A 19,852-nucleotide genomic window follows, 5' to 3' on the forward strand; every position below is an offset into this window, starting at 1 on the left:
TAAATTTGAAAAAAAAACCCACTCTTTTAAATAGTGTATTCAAATTATTACCAAGTTTTCCAAGATCTTTTTGCACATACCTTTCAGGAAAACACTTAATAAATAAAAAGGGGGAACTGACTGTTTTTTCTGATCATTATCTGCAATGTTGGTCTTTTCTTCCTGCTCCTTTAGACAGGTGCAGACCTGTTATACTAGAAATGAATGCCCCTTTCTTTGTGCGTCTACCAACATAGTGATGCTCTAGCATCTGTACATCTTTTATTGCAGATTGTGTGCTGCTGCCTTCCCCCCCACCCCCCACACAAATCCATTAACTGTCTGAATGCAATTCCAGTTTAAACTTTTAAAAATATCTGTCATCAGTTGGTGGTTTCCATCACTTTTACTGTGTCAAATGTGTAGATAAGGAAGGGACAAATGAAGCCAATGGTGAGGAAGTCTTCCACAGCACACCAATCAACAAGCATACAGGTTTGCACTGTTTCCGGGGTTTGGGGTTTTTTGGGGTTTTTTGTTTTTGTGTTTGTTTTTGTTTTTTTGGTCTGACACAGAGCACCACAGGCTTTTTAGCTTCACTTTTCACAAGAGTGCACAACTCGTAAGGAAGCACACACTGTGACTGACACCCATTAATTTCTCATTATTCAGAAAGTGGGAAGATAAAACAGGAGAATGATTTCAGAATTCCTTATGAAAGTGAGCTAACTTGATTTAATAAGTGGTAAGCAGTAATGCGGACATTGTTTTTTTGGAACAATAATGAGATGTTGGACAAGGTGCTTGTGAATGCAAGGAAGACTCTGACCAGCAGTCTTTTCACTGCATGCCTCTGTTGCTAATTCTTTTTAGTGAAATATTAAGTATAAAAAGGAAAATGTAATTATACAAAGAAGTGACCAGCAGTATATTTCAGTGACCTCAGAAAGCACAAAGAACAATTCTGTTAAAATTGTGGCCTTGGTTTCCTGAGCACTTTTCTCAGGCTAAAAAACAACAACAACACAAGATTTGACCAAGCATTTCACAAAAGAAGGCATATAATTGGCCAATAAAAATAGGCAAAGGTGTTTAATACCATCAATCAGTAGATATATACAAATGAAAACCTCATTGAGACACTGCCACACTTCCCCTTGAATGGCTAAAACCAAAAGGACTGACAGTACCGATGCCAGGTGCTGGGGAGGGTGTACAACCGCTGGAATTCTCATGCATTGCTGGCAGGAATATAAATCACAACCATTTTGGAAAACTGTCTCTAGACTCTACTAAGGCTTGATAGAGATAGATGGTAGACAGATAGGAGATAGATGGCGAATGGCCCAGCAATTCCACTTCCATGTATATACATTGAACAAAAATGAGTATCTGTGTCTACAAAAACACATATAAATGAGCTTATGGTAGCATTATTCAAAGTAGCCCCAAACTGAAAACATTCCAAATGCTTATCAATAGCAAATAGATTACTGGTGGCATAGTCATACAACGGAATACTCTTCAGCTCTTAGAAACAAAGTTCTATGTACAGCAACATGGATGAATCTCATAGACACGTTGAGTGAAAGAAGCCGTACACTTGGCTTCTGTGAAGTTCAAAAATAGGCAAAACTGATCTAAGTTGATGGAGATGAGAATGGTGGTTATCTTAGAGGGAGAGGGAGTATCAGCTGATTGGAGGTTCAGGGGAGCCCTCTAGAAAGGTGGAAACATCTACAGCTTTATATCTTGTGTATCAGTATCTTGCATCCTGTATTTCCTACAGGTCTTATATCTTCTGTTCAACAAATGTATGCATATGTATAAATTCATTAAACTTTATGTACTTTACAGTTTATACATTATACCTCAGTAAAAAATGAAATTAAATGGTGCAGATAGTAACAGTAACAACCACATTAATTTATGTGAAAAATATATGAGATAATGAATAGAAGTTATTAATGCAGTGCTTGGTCTATAGTGAGTTTTCATTTCATATCAGCCATTGACTTGGGATTATGATTGTTATTTCTATCACTGTAAGATAAAACTTCCTGGAGTAGGGGGGAGGAGTCAAGATGGCGGAGAAGTAGCAAGCTGAGACTGCTTCAGCTAGCCGGAGATCAGCTAGATAGCTTATCTAAAGATTGCAAACACCTGAAAATCCATCGGCAGATCGAAGAGAAGAAGAACAGCAATTCTGGAAACAGAAAATCAGCCACTTTCTGAAAGGTAGGACCGGCGGAGAAGTGAATCCAAAGCGACGGGAAGATAGACCCCGGGGGGAGGGGCCGGCTCCCGGCAAGCGGCGGAGCAACCGCGCACAAAATCAGGACTTTTAAAAGTCTGTTCCGCTGAGGGACATCGCTCCAGAGGCTAAACCGGGGCGAAGCCCACGCGGGGTCAGCGTGGCCTCAGGTCCCGCAGGGTCACAGAAGGATCGGGGGTGTCTGAGTGTCGCAGAGCTTGCGGGTATTGGAACGGGAAAGCCGGCTGCAGAGACAGAGCCGACAGTAAGCTCGCAGCTCCGTGTTACCTTGAACCGGTCGCAGGCTCGGTGAGCTCGGAGCGCGGCCGGAGGTCAGGCAGACGGGAGTAACTGGGCGCTGTGCTCTGAGGGCGCACTGAGGAGTGGGGCCCTGGGCTCTCGGCTCCTCCGGGCCGGAGACCAGGAGGCCGCCATTTGTATTCCCGTCCTCCGGAACTCTACGGAAAGCGCTCAGGGAACAAAAGCTCCTGAAAGCAAACCCGAGCGGATTACTCACCCCGGCCCCGGGTAAGGGCGGTGTAATTCCGCCTGGGGCAAAGACACTTGAGAATCACTACAACAGGCCCCTCCCCCAGAAGATCAACAAGAAATCCAGCCGAGACCAAGTTCACCTACCAAGGAGTGCGGTTTCAATACCAAGGAGAGCAGCAGAATTCCAGAGGAGGAGAAAGCCAAGCACGGAACTCATGGCTTTTTTCCTGTGATTTTTTTTAGTCTTGCAGTTAATTTAATTTTTTCTTTTTCATTTTTTTTTTTCTCGCCTTCGGGTAAATTTTTTTTTTTTTTTAACTGTTACCTTTTTCTTTTTTAACGATTTTTTACTAGTTTATCTAATATATATATATATATTTTTTTTTTTTACATTTTTCTTAGGTGTTTTCTTTTTTTAAAATTCTTTTCTTTTCTTTTCGTTTTTTTTTTTTTTTCTTTTTTCTCTCTTCCTTTTTGAACCTCTTTTTATCCCCTTTCTCCCCACTCACGATTTTGGATCTCTTCTAATTTGGTTAAAGCATATTTTCCTGGGGTTGTTGCCACCCTTTTAGTATTTTACTTGCCCCTTCATTTACTCTTATCTGGACAAAATGACAAGATGTAAAAATTCAACACAAAAAAAAGAAAAAGAGGCAGTACCGAAGGCTAGGGACCTAATCAATACAGACATCGGTAATATGTCAGATCTAGAGTTCAGAATGACAATTCTCAAGGTTCTAGCCGGGCTCGAAAAAGGCATGGAAGATATTAGAGAAACCCTCTCGAGAGATATAAAAGCCCTTTCTGGAGAAATAAAAGAACTAAAATCTAACCAAGGTGAAATCAAAAAAGCTATTAATGAGGTGCAATCAAAAATGGAGGCTCTCACTGCTAGGATAAATGAGGCAGAAGAAAGAATTAGTGATATAGAAGACCAAATGACAGAGAATAAAGAAGCTGAGCAAAAGAGGGACAAACAGCTACTGGACCACGAGGGGAGAATTCGAGAGATAAGTGACACCATAAGACGAAACAACATTAGAATAATTGGGATTCCAGAAGAAGAAGAAAGTGAGAGGGGAGCAGAAGGTATACTGGAGAGAATTATTGGGGAGAATTTCCCCAATATGGCAAAGGGAAAGAGCATCAAAATTCAGGAGGTTCAGAGAATGCCCCTCAAAATCAATAAGAATAGGCCCACACCCCGTCACCTAATAGTAAAATTTACAAGTCTCAATGACAAAGAGAAAATCCTGAAAGCAGCCCGGGAAAAGAAGTCTGTAACATACAATGGTAAAAATATTAGATTGGCAGCTGACTTATCCACAGAGACCTGGCAGGCCAGAAAGAGCTGGCATGATATTTTCAGAGCACTAAACGAGAAAAACATGCAGCCAAGAATACTATATCCAGCTAGGCTATCATTGAAAATAGAAGGAGAGATTAAAAGCTTCCAGGACAAACAACAACTGAAAGAATTTGCAAATACCAAACCAGCTCTACAGGAAATCTTGAAAGGGGTCCTCTAAGCAAAGAGAGAGCCTACAAGTGGTAGATCAGAAAGGAACAGAGACCATATACAGTAACAGTCACCTTACAGGCAATACAATGGCACTAAATTCATATCTCTCAATAGTTACCCTGAATGTGAATGGGCTAAATGCCCCTGTCAAAAGACACAGGGTATCAGAATGGATAAAAAAACAAAACCCATCTATATGTTGCCTCCAAGAAACACATTTTAAGCCCGAAGACACCTCCAGATTTAAAGTGAGGGGGTGGAAAAGAATTTACCATGCTAATGGACATCAGAAGAAAGCAGGAGTGGCAATCCTTATATCAGATCAATTAGATTTTAAGCCAAAGACTATAATAAGAGATGAGGAAGGACACTATATCATACTCAAAGGGTCTGTCCAACAAGAAGATTTAACAATTTTAAATATCTATGCCCCCAATGTGGGAGCAGCCAACTATATAAACCAGTTAATAACAAAATCAAAGAAACACATCAACAATAATACAATGATAGTAGGGGACTTTAACACTCCCCTCACTAAAATGGACAGGTCATCCAAGCAAAAGATCAGCAAGGATATAAAGGCCTTAAATGACACATTGGACCAGATGGACATCACAGATATATTCAGAATATTTCATCCCAAAGCAACAGAATACACATTCTTCTCTAGTGCACATGGAACATTCTCCAGAATAGATCACATCCTCGGTCCTAAATCAGGACTCAACCGGTATCAAAAGATTGGGATCATTCCCTGCATATTTTCAGACCACAATGCTCTAAAGCTAGAACTCAACCACAAAAGGAAGTTTGGAAAGAACCCAAATACATGGAGACTAAACAGTATCCTTCTAAAGAATGAATGGGTCAACCGGGAAATTAAAGAAGAATTGAAAAAAATCATGGAAACAAATGATAATGAAAACACAACGGTTCAAAAAATCTGTGGGACACAACAAAGGCAGTCCTGAGAGGAAAAATATATAGCGGTACAAGCCTTTCTCAAGAAACAAGAAAGGTCTCAGGTACACAACCTAACCCTACACCTAAAGGAGCTGGAGAAAGAACAAGAAAGAAACCCTAAGCCCAGCAGGAGAAGAGAAATCATAAAGATCAGAGCAGAAATCAATGAAATAGAAAGCAAAAAAAACAATAGAACAAATCAACGAAACTAGGAGCTGGTTCTTTGAAAGAATTAATAAAATTGATAAACCCCTGGCCCGACTTATCAAAAGAAAAGAGAAAGGACCCAAATAAATAAAATCATGAATGAAAGAGGAGAGATCACAACTAACACCAAAGAAATACAAACTATTATAAGAACATACTATGAGCAACTCTACGGCAATAAATTTGACAATCTGGAAGAAATGGATGCATTCCTAGAAACATATAAACTACCACAACTGAACCAGGAAGAAATAGAAAGCCTGAACAGACCCATAACCAGTAAGGAGATTGAAACAGTCATTAAAAATCTCCAAACAAACAAAAGCCCAGGGCCAGACGGCTTCCCGGGGGAATTCTACCAAACATTTAAAGAAGAACTAATTCCTATTCTCCTGAAACTGTTCCAAAAAATAGAAATGGAAGGAAAACTTCCAAACTCATTTTATGAGGCCAGCATCACCTTGATCCCAAAACCAGACAAGGATCCCACCAAAAAAGAGAGCTATAGACCGATATCCTTGATGAACACAGATGCGAAAATACTCAACAAAATACTAGCCAATAGGATTCAACAGTACATTAAAAAGATTATTCACCACGACCAAGTGGGATTTATTCCAGGGCTGCAAGGTTGGTTCAACATCCGCAAATCAGTCAATGTGATACAACACATCAATAAAAGTAAGAACAAGAACCATATGATACTCTCAATAGATGCTGAAAAAGCATTTGACAAAGTACAACATCCCTTCCTGATCAAAACTCTTCAAAGTGTAGGGATAGAGGGCACATACCTCAATATCATCAAAGCCATCTATGAAAAACCCACCGCAAATATCATTCTCAATGGAGAAAAACTGAAAGCTTTTCCGCTAAGGTCAGGAACACGGCAGGGATGTCCATTATCACCACTGCTATTCAACATCGTACTAGAGGTCCTAGCCTCAGCAATCAGACAACAAAAGGAAATTAAAGGCATCCAAATCGGCAAAGAAGAAGTCAAATTATCACTCTTCGCAGATGATATGATACTATATGTGGAAAACCCAAAAGACTCCACTCCAAAACTGCTAGAACTTATACAGGAATTCAGTAAAGTGTCAGGATATAAAATCAATGCACAGAAATCAGTTGCATTTCTCTACACCAACAGCAAGACAGAAGAAAGAGATATTAAGGAGTCAATCCCATTTACAATTGCATCCAAAACCATAAGATACCTAGGAATAAACCTAACCAAAGAGACACAGAATCTATACTCAGAAAACTATAAAGTACTCATGAAAGAAATTGAGGAAGACACAAAGAAATGGAAAAACGTTCCATGCTCCTGGATTGGAAGAATAAATATTGTGAAAATGTCTATGCTACCTAAAGCAATCTACACATTTAATGCAATTCCTATCAAAGTACCATCCATCTTTTTCAAAGAAATGGAACAAATAATTCTAAAATTTATATGGAACCAGAAAAGACCTCGAATAGCCAAAGGGATATTGAAAAAGAAAGCCAACGTTGGTGGCATCACAATTCCGGACTTCAAGCTCTATTACAAAGCTGTCATCATCAAGACAGCATGGTACTGGCACAAAAACAGACACATAGATCAATGGAACAGAATAGAGAGCCCAGAAATAGACCCTCAAATCTATGGTCAACTAATCTTCGACAAAGCAGGAAAGAATGTCCAATGGAAAAAAGACAGCCTTTTCAATAAATGGTGCTGGGAAAATTGGACAGCCACATGCAGAAAAATGAAATTGGACCATTTCCTTACACCACACACAAAAATAGACTCAAAATGGATGAAGGACCTCAATGTACGAAAGGAATCCATCAAAATCCTTGAGAACACGGGCAGCAACCTCTTCGACCTCTGCCGCAGCAACATCTTCCTAGGAACAACGCCAAAGGCAAGGGAAGCAAGGGAAAAAATGAACTACTGGGATTTCATCAAGATCAAAAGCTTTTGCACAGCAAAGGAAACAGTTAACAAAATCAAAAGACAACTGACAGAATGGGAGAAGATATTTGCAAACGACATATCAGATAAAGGACTAGTGTCCAGAATCTATAAAGAACTTAGCAAACTCAACACCCAAAGAACAAATAATCCAATCAAGAAATGGGCAGAGGACATGAACAGACATTTCTGCAAAGAAGACATCCAGATGGCGAACAGACACATGAAAAAGTGCTCCATATCACTCGGCATCAGGGAAATACAAATCAAAACCACAATGCGATATCACCTCACACCAGTCAGAATGGCTAAAATCAACAAGTCAGGAAATGACAGATGCTGGCGAGGATGCGGAGAAAGGGGAACCCTCCTACACTGTTGGTGGGAATGCAAGCTGGTGCAGCCACTCTGGAAAACAGCATGGCGGTTCCTCAAAATGTTGAAAATAGAACTGCCCTATGACCCAGCAATTGCACTATTGGGTATTTACCCTAAAGATACAAATGTAGTGATCCAAAGGGGCACATGCACCCGAATGTTTATAGCAGCAATGTCCACAATAGCCAAACTATGGAAAGAACCTAGATGTCCATCAACAGATGAATGGATCAAGAAGATGTGGTATATATACACAATGGAATACTATGCAGCCATCAAAAGAAATGAAATCTTGCCATTTGCGACAACATGGATGGAACTAGAGCGTATCATGCTTAGCTTATTTCGCAAGAGAAATTTATTTCAAGCAGAGAAAGACAACTATCATATGATCTCCCTGATATGAGGAAGTGGTGATACAACATGGAGGCTTAAGTGGGTAGAAGAAGAATAAATGAAACAAGATGGGATTGGGAGGGAGACAAACCATAAGTGACTCTTAATCTCACAAAACAAACTGAGGGTTGCCGGGGGCAGGGGGTTTGGGAGAAGGGGGTGGGATTATGGACATTGGGGAGGGTATGTGATTTGGTGAGTGCTGTGAAGTGTGTAAACCTGTTGATTCACAGACCTGTACCCCTGGGGATAAAAATATATGTTTATCAAAAATAAAAAATTAAAAAAAAAAAAAAAAAAAAAAAAAAAAACTTCCTGGAGTAATCATTAGGCCAGTTTGTTGCTTTACATAAAAGCATACTTCCCTAAATAGTACTGAGGCTCAGAATTCAGCTTCTAAGAACCATGCTTCAAACAACAGTACTAGTTGTGTGTAAAAGAAAGCTTGTTATTATGGTAAAGTTTACTTCTTACTATGGGTAAAATTTTTTTAACTGTCAAAAACGCATTTAGTTCAAAAGTTTGCTCCTTTTCAGAATTAAGAAATTTTTTAAAAAAATATCACTTTGAAACACAAATCATCATTAATCCTATGAAAAGATATTCAACCCTTTCGATATAAAAATGCAAATCAAATTAGTAATGAGTTATTATATTTCATCTGTCAGATTGGCAAAGGCAATGGATACTTCAGCTGATAAAGATACAGAGAAGCTGGCACACTCTAGGACAGAGAGCTTTGAGAGTATTGTGTAACCATTCTGGGGCACAATTTGGCAATGTGCATCACAAGTTCAAAAACATATGTGCCCTTTGTGCCAGTAATTCCCCTTCAGAGTTTAGGTCCTGAGGAAATTATTAGGCAAGTATACAGAGATGTTTATATACAATGCTATTTATAAAACCAGCTTACTGAATTTATGAATTCAGTGGAGTAAACATGATTGCCTGTTTCCTCTGTTGACTGTCCCTTTTTCATTCGTCAAAGACATCAGATATCAGAAAGTCTGGTCTTACTGAAACCTAAAGCTCTTATCCAACTGAGCACTTCCTTCTTCCTGTCTCAGCTTGGGCCATGGGAAGGGGCATTGTCTACTCTTCCCTTCTTCCCCATCCTATAATTTCTAGTGCTTGCCCTTTCCAATTGTTACAGATAGGAGTAGGAACTAAAGAAGAAAGGACAAATGTTTTTGTACTTAATGACAGTCATTGATGCCCTCTGCATGGTAGGTGTCCAGACGCTTCCTCTCTCGGGAGGACCATGTGTAAGGTCTTCATGTGGTTCTTCTAGTCCTTCTGTAGGTCCCGCCACCAGAGAAGTCCACTCCTCTGCCTCTTGCTGCCAGGGTCCTGATGCTCAGCCTTCTTGTCAGTTATCAGTAACAGGGATTAAGCCTGACTGCCCTTCAAGACGTCCTATTGACCCAAAGAAAACTCATTCAACCTTGATATGCCAAAGTGAGATTATAGGTCCCTCAACTTCTGACCATTTTGGGTCCAGCTCATCTGTCCCCAACCTTCCTTTTCCCTACTTTCCCTACTGGTATGAGGGGCAGATAACTAACATCCGAACTTGCCAGACTGAAAAATGAAATGCCAGTGTCCTTTCTTACATGTACTTCTGGTTTTACTACTTTGGCTAGATTGAGGAGCATCCAATCAGGACAGAAGCTCATGATGTCAGTGAGTCCTCTGATCCTTAGATAATCTAGGAAGTGAGTGATAGGATGTTGGTAACAGGATAAGTTCTACTACCTCATAGAAATGCTACACGTTTGTGTCTGAGGGTTTCCCTGGGGACTTATTCTAAGATGCTGAGATACTTGATGCCAATTGCTTTCAGTTTGGGCTTGTGTCCTTCATTCTGAGGCAACCAAACTGCCTTTTGGTATCTTTAACATGGTAAAAGTGCAAACCAGAAATAACCTAAATATCAAAGAAGATTAGTTGAATAAATTATAGTACACCCATATAAGTAAATATCATTTGTTATAAATCATGATCCAACTCTGCATTTACTGACCTGAAAAGATATTGATTTATTGCTAATTGAAAAATATTAGTGTCCTCATGTTTCCATCTATTCATATATATCTATTCACCTTTTCTGTCTATTCACATATATTATTGTTTAAATAGTGTGAAGTAAGTTATCATTATAATAATCTAGGTCAAACGTTGGCAAAGTACTACCTGTGGGCTAAACATAAATAGGTAGCCTCCTGCCTATTTCTGTAAATAAAGTTTTATTAGATCACAGCCATGTTGGTCGCTGCTTTCCTGCTATAATGGCAAAGCTTAATAGTTGCAACAGAAACAGTATGACCTACAAAGTTTAATATATTTTTACCATCTGGTGCTTTACAGAAAAAAGTTATTTTAGGCGATGGAATCATGGGTGATTTTTTTAAAAATGTTTGTCTAACTTTATTTTCTACACTGAACACAAATTTTTTATATAACATATGTATCTGTTATTAAACCATTGAAACCCAGTTAGAAAAAGCTTAGTAACATTAAACTGAAGAGTAAACTTTGTAAGTGGAATCATAAAAACTGGTTATAGCTTCCAAAGTTCTACTTCAAACTATAAGATCTACAATGTAGTTATAGTATTTCTTTGATTGTTTTTTAAATTAAGACATACAGATGGACATCAGTCTTCTAGTTACCCACAGGATTAGTTTCTGAAAGCTGCTTCCAGAACCCCTGGCATGTTCTCTTCATCTTCTGTGTTAGCTCATTAGTCCTCTGAAGCTGTGTCTGAGGAATAGAGTGCTAAGTTTGATGAACAGGTGGGTTAAACGGGGTAAAGTTTTGGAGTAAAAAATAGCTGTGACAAATAAGTTTTGATTTTGGTTTATTGATTAGATATGAAAACAGTTCTAAAATGGGAGGTTTTCAAAATGCTTAGAACTTTGGAAAATAAGTAAATCAACGTGGAACCTTCCAGGACAGATACTTTGAAGAATTAAATTCGCTTGGAGGCATAAATTACAGATATTTGTTTTAAAGGGCAGTTCTGATATAGCTAAGCAAATTTTGCTTCAAAGTCTTGTAGGATAAAACCTGAAGGCATTTGAGTAATCAGAAAATAATGAAGGCTGTCAGAAGACCTGCTAATTAACACTAGGTGGGGTACTTGAAAATGGAATTCACATGAACCAGAAGTTCCAGATGACATGTATCTTTATTAAAAGAAACAGAAGTAAACAGTACATTCATTAAACTTTCAAATACACAAAATAAGGAGGCTTTTAAAAAATGCCAAAAGAAACAAAAATAACAGGATGGATTTTGATAACAATATAAAACAATTAAAAGAGAAATTTAAAAAATTTGGCTTTGAAGCTTATAAATTTATACATCTGGAAAGAATTCCAAAGTTCAAATACATTATTGCATTGGTGATTTTAGAATCTGCTTTACTGACTACCTGGTATCAATCCAATGGCAGAATTCCCCGAATATGATGGAACCATTTACACATCTTCAAGGTCAAAATTTAGCCCTGTATTCACAGAGATTATGACTCTGGCCTATCTAGAGGATAAAAAGTAAAACATAATTTATGTAAACATACCATATCACTTAATATTTTTAAAGGAAAATGCTTCCCTTGTTATCCATCTTAAGAGTTTTAAGATATTGTCCACCTTCTGATTCAACTCACCTTTATAATAATATCTCTCATTATACCTGTTGCCATCACCTATGCTGAGCTAGCAGGTATTCAATAAGCAACCCTCACCCTTTCTAACACCTAAGCATTTCCTCGTGTTTCCACCTCCAACCGTTCACTTTCTACTCGTCACCTCCTCCTATGCTTCTCTAAAGCTGACCTTCAAAACCTGGCCAAAATATAACTTCATTTATGAAGAATGTCTCTTTTTACCTAACCAGAATTAATTATTTCCTCCTCCATGCTCCCATGCCTCTTACCAGTTTCTGTCATAAATTAGAGATCTCTGAATGACTGTCTCATTTTCCGTGCTATACTTCTATTTTCTTAGTCTATACCCACTTTAGTCACTATTCTCTTCCGTGTCTAGCACATTGTCAGCATCTAGCATCTTGTTAACATGCATTTGTTAATGAATAAATGACCTCTTTTGAAAAAAAGATATGGAAAGGAAATGTTTAATTTTTCTTAAATAAGAATAGAGAGAAAAAGATAATTCTGTCCATCTTCTCTGAATCAGATGATTATTGAATAGGCTAGATATTTTCATTTAAGGCAAATATGCTTTAAAACTAAAGAAAACAACAGCTTTACCACATCTGCAGTGACTACTCTATGCCTTTTATAATGTTAATGCCATATGAAGTCCACCCTTTGTACAGGAAGATGAACAGTTAGAGAAAACATCATGCTCATTTATGCCACCTACTAATCTACAGGACATTATTCAATTTTGAGGAGCCTGAGTTTTCTTATCTTTAAGATGGGAATAATTATTTTCAATCTTACCTATTTCACAAGTTTGTTTTGAGAGATTATAAGATAATGTAAGTGATTGCACTTTGTAAATTGTTAACATTCTATATAAATATTAGAGGATATGAGGGAGATCAATATAAGAGACAATAAATTAAATACGAACAAGAGAGAGAATGAGTAAATGACTAAAACAGGTCAGATTCTTTAGGTGAAATTTATTTGAAACATCTTATGAAATGCCTGAAGCAAAGATTTTGCTATGCAATAACTTGAGTTCCATCACAAAAAACTAAGTAATTCCATAGGGGCAAATGTTAAGATTACTGAATTATTTCACTGCTCTGTGAGTTCTGTAATACTGTAAAATCACTGTGAAGGATCCTTAGAGATGAGAGAGTTCCAAGCCTTAAACAATCTTCAATCTAATTTACTTACTGTTACCATTTAGGAAGACTGATTTTATTTCCTTCTCTCATACTACGAAGGTCAGTTTAGTAAAAGTCTAAGATCTTTACCATCATACTTCACGGCATCCTGAAGTTTTAATAAACTTGCTGAAAAAGGAATGTACATTGTGAGACCCAGGGATAAAAAAGGAACCTGAGCATTTACTTATTCCAAACCCATCCAGATCTGGAATTCATCTATAGAATCCCTGCTAGTCTTGACCTGGATGTATCCAGTGCAGGAAAAGGAATGGAAATCAACTGTTGATCCTGAAATCAAACTGGTAGAAATATGATCTCCCATTATTTTTGATGCATATCAAACCTTTGGCTTTGCCCCATCTGCAGAAAAGACACACACTATTGTGTTGCTGTTCCCCTACTCTTTCCGTCTTGGTGATCCAGGCCCATGGTACACAGATCTAAATTAGCTAGGAAATTAACAAATACGTTTTCAGTTTTAATTTCCTTCCCCTCTTAATAAGAGTTTATCAACACATCAATAGACATTTTCTGAGAGCACCAGCTCTACTCAACTTAAATGTGTGATGGATTGGGCTGTTGCCTAAGAAGTTCCAGTTTCTTTCCCAAAGGACCACTGAACAGAACCTGTCTTGAATAGCAAATGGACCCTGAAGAGTAAAATTCTGTTAAAGTCACTCTGAGCCTTCTTATAGCTTGCAACATGGGCCTTGAGAATTAGAAGCATTTAGGAGCTACATGATCAAAATGCCAAGATGTCTATAAATTATTTGGCTAATCCTCATATTGTGCTTATGATTAATGTCATTACTTAAAACTTAAAATTTTAGGGGTGCCTGGCTGGTTCAGCTGGTAGAGCATATGATTCTTGATCTCAGGGTTGTGAGTTTGAGACCCATGTTGGGGGTAGAGTTTATCAAAAAACAAAACAAAATTAAAAAACACCTTAGAATTTAGACTGGCGGGCATAAATATAATGAATGAAGTCTTTGCGTCTTTTATTTCAAATACATTGCTTTGCCATTCAAAGAGCAGCAAAAGCTTAACTAACCATAACCAAAATTAACCATGTTTCTTCCTTCACCTCTATCCCCAAACCCCAAAGTTAAAATGCTAACTTAGTATAAAAATTGAATTTTAACTTTATATTCATATCATAATGAAAGCATGAATAGTCAAATGAAACTACCATTGATGAATGACTTATTTCACATTACCAACATATCATGTACTCGTATTGGAAAGAAGTTAGTTTTCCTCTACATTAAAAACTTCCCTGGAGCATAATTTACAACTCAAGGATCTCAGAAAATTACCTGCTACCAGTGGGAGGACAAAAAGTCATTTTTCATAAGTCATCATAATCTTGGGGTGAGGTGATATTGGAAACTGATGGCATGGAGTTCTTTTTCAATCAAGTTCAATGAACTAAAATCTGTGCTGGAGATTAAAACTATATGCGGAAATCCATTTTCTATCGTTAATTCCTCTATGTCAGTTTTCCACGTGTTGATACCATATATGAAGCTTCAATATAATCTCTCTGCATCTCTCTTAGAAGACAAAGGGAAGCTAAAAGTCAACAGTTGCAGTCAGCCATCAGGCTCTGAAGGGGGCTCCTATCTCCTCAAATCTGGCACAGCACCCTTGCCACCTGGAGCAGCCACTTCTCCCTCGAAGAGCACAAATGGAGCTCCTGGTACTGTTTCTGAATCAGAAGAAGAAAAAGCCAAAAAACTACTGTATTGTTCACTATGCAAAGTGGCTGTGAACTCCCTGTCACAGCTAGAGGCACACAACACAGGTTAGCAGCTATCATTTGAATTTAAATAGTGTTTATAACAAAACCCAACTTTTCCCAGCAGAATACCATATCTTTTGTTGTTCAAACATTAGGTTTGTTCATTGTCTTCTCTGCTTTTTTGATTCAAAGGAGTGATTTTAAGAAAAGTATGATACAATAATTTTGGAAGCAGCAAGGCAAAAGTTTAAAGCAAATTGGAGATAAAACTTACTCTGTTCTTGATTTTCTCAAAAGCATCTAATATTTCCCAAAACTCATTACGATGAAGTGACAGAGATGAAGACAAATATCCATGCACAAAATTCACTGCATCACACTTAGAAGAAAAGGGAAACAATTTAAAAGTCCCTCAGTAGGGTAATGTTGAATACACTATAGTAATCCAACAGAGAGAATATATTACTCAGTTATTAAAGTGTAATTATTTTAAAAAGTATATGATTTGCTGTGAAATTTTCAGCGTATATAACTAGTATGATCCCAGTTTTGAAAATATGTATATTTTTAGTATATAGACAAAATAAAACCTGAAAAAAATAAAATGATAACCATGGTTATCTCTGAGTGGTGAAAATACAGGGTAATCTTTATTTTTTTTATGCTTCTTTATATTTTACATATTTTTTCATAATATACTCATGTTTCCCCCTTTTTACACAAAAATGTGTTGAATAATCAGCCTGATTGTTTATAATAAATAAAAAGTGTTTATAATCAGCAGTAAAATGATTTTTTTAAAGCAATGAGAAATTCAGCCTGAAGATAAACTTCTCAAGGATAAGAAAACACAAAGCTATACATATATTCTATTCGGTTCTTAAATAGCTATTTACTTATTATATGTCTCTTGCTGCCTTAGGTTCTAAACACAAGACCATGGTTGAAGCTCGTAACGGGGCTGGTCCAATTAAGTCCTATCCTAGACCTGGATCAAGGTTAAAGATGCAGAATGGCAGTAAGGGCTCAGGACTTCAGAACAAGACATTTCATTGTGAGATCTGTGATGTTCATGTTAATTCAGAAATTCAACTCAAGCAGGTAATGTATCTTGAATTAATATTCACTGTTGTTTGGGTCACCACTGGCGTGTGTAACTAATCTATATAATGGTTCCCACTATGCTCACAGATAAATTTACTAATCTTTCTACGATGTATACAATATATGATGTGCAGGTGCTATGGAAGAAAAAGTTAGTACCAAATACTTGTGCATCTTTATTAAACGTCAGATCTGGGCTAGGTGAGCACAGCATTCAACCTGGAGTTTGTAGTCAGTGGAGCAGGAACTTCTGGAAGACAAGATGTTCAGCCCGTCTTTCAAAGACCAAAATCTGGTTGGGGAGACAGACTCATCAGTCACGATGGTAAAAATGAGCCAAACAGGGTAAGTACTCCAGAGAAAGGAGAGGAAGAGAAGCATTACAACTGAGTGGGGAGCAGGTCTGAATGCTGAGAGCAAGGTGGTCATACCATCACCGCCTTGGACCTGCGGACCCAGAACTGGGAATGGAGCAACCCACTACCTCTATTTAGGAAATACATTTTACATGGAATAAAGTAAAGCTCACATCTAGATTCAGCTAATGCATCCAACCTTTTTCAGCACATTTCTAGCCGAAGGCATAAGGATCGAGTTGCAGGGAAACCACTGAAGCCGAAATACAGCCCTTACAACAAACTCCAGCGGAGCCCAAGCATTTTAGCAGTAAGTTCACCTCACCTGCTCACCTGTTTTGTTGGGTCCCCCTTAAGGACTGTGGGTTAGGAGAGCCTGGGGACTAACTGGCCCTGAAAGGTTTTGAATTTCAATAGCCCTCTCAGACTGAAGCTTAGAAGGAAGGCTTAGTAGTCCCTGCTATAGGTCACCTTGAAGCAAGCTGCTTTAGAGAAGAGAAACTGAACCTCTTTAAGAGTTAATACCTCATTCTTTACCAGGACCTTTTCAAAAGACTACCTTCTTTAACATATAAAGAAAAATAAAGGCTCAGGAACAAAGACAAGTAATCCTGAGGAATCCTGGAATATGTTGAACCTGGGAAGAGGGCTTGCCTTCCTAAAACAAAACTCCATCCATTTAATACCCTCCCTTCTAGAGACGCTCCCTCTCCTCCTCCTCCACTCCCCTTTTAACCCCCCCTTTTCTGGGAAGTAAAGTGGGTGTTTGTATTACTGTCTCTTAACCTGTCTAGCAGGCATGTTGGTATTCAGCCTGTCCTACCTGCTCTCAGTTTGTGCTGTTTTCAGTTTCTTTGCAAAAATACCCAGGGGCGCCAGCAATAGATGTCATGTAAATACCTAGATGGATGGATTTCATAATCCCCCTGGGACTTAGCCCAGTCTGGCATTCCATTTGAGGTTGAAGTGAGATTGGCCAGCTGGAGGCGATGCTCCCAGCTTCTGCAAAGCCTCCATCTGATGCTGCAAGCAGGTGTTACCTGCATTAAACAAATCCAGTGTGCAAAGCGTCTCCTGATTGCAAAAGAGAGAAATTAGGGATTGATTTCTTACTTCACAGGAAGATTCCACCTTGGGATTCCTTTAAAAGGAGAACACTTCTAGCACACTTAGGATCATTCCCAACGACAGAAACTTGAGTTAGCTGCAGTTTTTCAGGGAATAGTCTTTAAGTGGCCAGAGAGACAGGAGCGCACTGACTTTGTTTTCATGTCGCTTACCAGGGTCCTAACGTCCCGAACCCCAGTTACCTCACCCAGCGCAGCTCTTCAGAGAGAAGGTGGAAGTCAGGCATCCCCCGCCCCCCGCCCAGAAAACCTCTCCCTTCGCTGCACTGTGGGTTAGGAGTAGTCAGAATTGTAAATTGAGCTCCATAATCTAAGCAGGAAACCCTCCGGTACGTTTGCTTTTTCTTTGTGAGCAGAAGCGGCACAAAATAGCTTTAGTATCTACTCAGAGAGGCTCCGCCCCTGCCCCCTGCCGCGTCCTAGTCCCCAGGGGTAAAGACCCCCAGAAAAAGAGTTGAAACGGAAACAAATCAAAGCAAAGCTATGCCACGAGCCTCTGAGAACCAGCTCAGTGAAAATAATTTCTTGACTTCGGAGAGGCGCGATCTTTTAAAAGCTGACTTCTGAGCGCGCGGGTCGCGAAGAGCCGTCCGCGGTGCTTACTCAAAACCCTCTCCCCACCCCGCCCCGGTTCTCTCCCTCCGTCAGGCAAAACTCGCATTCCAGAAAGACATGATGAAGCCTTTGGCCCCGGCCTTCCTGTCCTCGCCGCTGGCGGCGGCGGCGGCGGTGTCGTCGGCGCTGTCGCTGCCGCCCCGGCCGTCGACGTCGCTCTTCCAGGCGCCAGCCATCCCCCCCGCGCTGCTGCGGCCCGGCCACGGGCCCATCCGCGCCACGCCCGCCTCCATCCTCTTCGCGCCCTACTGACGGCCGGCGCCCCGGGCCGCCGCGGGAGCAAGGTCCCGCGGGGTGCGGTGGCGGGCGCCTTCCGTGTTGCGGCCCCCCACCTGCCCCGGCCACCGAAGGCGGCGCACCACCCCAGCCCCGACTCCAAAGACTAGCAGCGCACTAGACTCAAGAGTGCTTTTAGGGACCGCTCCCACCGTTAGGGACCCGAGCAGCCCAGGCTTTACCCCCGCCCCTCCCCCACTCGATCTGTGTCTCTGAGATAATTGGTTTCTTGCAAATGTATCGGTCAGAAAACAAAACAATGTATCTATATGCCATTCGCCGACTCCTTTTCCATGGGTGTGATCTGGCTTAGAAACGATAAGGAATATTTTCCTGACAGACTTGAAAACTAGGGTCTTCCTCACACGTCTGTAAATAACTCTGGAATCCAACGGGGCACATTCTAGTGTGGAACAAAACTAGATGACCACAAGTGCTCACTTGTGGATACCATCTTACCAACGGATCACAACGTTTTCTTTTCTGGTGTACTATTGTCGACAGGGATTGTGTACTGTTTTAGACCCAAGTACTGTTGTATCCTGTGTAGTACTAGTTCTGTATCTCCTGTCTGAATTCAACATTTTTAGTTGCTGTGTCAATGTTAGGAAGCAAAGTAGCTTTCAATTTTCTCTTTAAGAGAACAAATGATAAAGTAATGTATTTTCTTTACTTCAGGTTTTATTTGGTGATATTTAAAAGAACTAGAAAGCCATATAACATAGCTATAATTACTACCTGTTTGCTACTTTTGTTTAACTTATTTTGTAGCTTCCTCACTAGTTTGAGTTGCTGAGCAAATGTATACAACCAGAAAAAAAGAGCTCCCTCGGCTGCACATTTTTGCACCTCTTGTGCGTATTCTGCAAGGAGACAATGAATCCATGTATTTCTACATTATTATCTTCTTCATTTTTAACCTGTTTTCATTTGTAATGATGCTACATAATTTTGTGGCTCCCTAATGCAATAATGTACAGAAGATTAAAAAAATTTATAACTGAACAATTTGTCTTTCTGTTCACCGAATATGTTGCAGGTCATGCTCCCGTGCCCCCCTTTCTAAACTGGTATCAACAAGACTGGAATGTTTGTGGTATCAGGGGCAAGAGATATCATAAAACAAAACAGAGTGAACTCTTTTAGAGCATCTATATCTGCAATCTGTAAATGGTAAAACGTCTGTGTATTTTTTTAAATGTACCTTTTCAATAAAAGTACAAAAAGCAAAACTCTGTTTGTGTTTTCAAAGTTATTTTCTCCTGAGACACCTTCAATTTGAAATCATCTGATGAACGATTTTCAGTAGGTGAAGAGATTGCTCCTTACATATTTAGCATTTTTAGCTCTTATTTGAGGCATTTTCATTTGTCATGTTTATTCATTACTGTTCACAGCATCTGCGTGAGGCAAGACTTTACTGCTCTTTTCCCTCTGAATCCTTAGGAACTCACGTTGTGAGTGTAGCCCTAAGTCACAGTAGTAACCTGATAAAAATTTGTGACTCTTGATTTTTTTTTTTTTAATTTGCTGTAAGTCTTCTAAATCCCTAGCCCATCTTTCTTTTGTGTCTGAGGCATTAATGATCTTCTATCCCACTTCTCCCCCAT

General features: G+C 39.3%; 1 protein-coding gene across 12 annotated transcripts in view; it reads left to right on the plus strand.

Annotated features, from left to right (window-relative positions):
- Positions 1 to 19,474, plus strand: part of ZNF385B (zinc finger protein 385B) — a 417,541-nt gene extending 398,067 nt beyond the window's left edge. For all 12 annotated transcript variants that reach the window (XM_045066763.1, XM_045066764.1, XM_045066765.1 and 9 more), the window contains 4 exons: positions 14,582 to 14,827; positions 15,687 to 15,865; positions 16,433 to 16,534; positions 18,000 to 19,474. In XM_045066763.1, coding sequence (XP_044922698.1) covers positions 14,582 to 14,827; positions 15,687 to 15,865; positions 16,433 to 16,534; positions 18,000 to 18,218 — 746 coding nt within the window. In that variant the 3' untranslated portion in view covers positions 18,219 to 19,474. The remainder of the gene's footprint in view (positions 1 to 14,581; positions 14,828 to 15,686; positions 15,866 to 16,432; positions 16,535 to 17,999) is intronic.
- Positions 19,475 to 19,852: the final 378 nt, after the last annotated feature.

The sequence above is a fragment of the Mustela putorius genome, unplaced genomic scaffold (genome assembly GCF_011764305.1).
Source record: "Mustela putorius furo isolate JIRA1106 unplaced genomic scaffold, ASM1176430v1.1 tig00003869_pilon_pilon_pilon, whole genome shotgun sequence".
Classification (NCBI taxonomy): domain Eukaryota; kingdom Metazoa; phylum Chordata; class Mammalia; order Carnivora; family Mustelidae; genus Mustela; species Mustela putorius.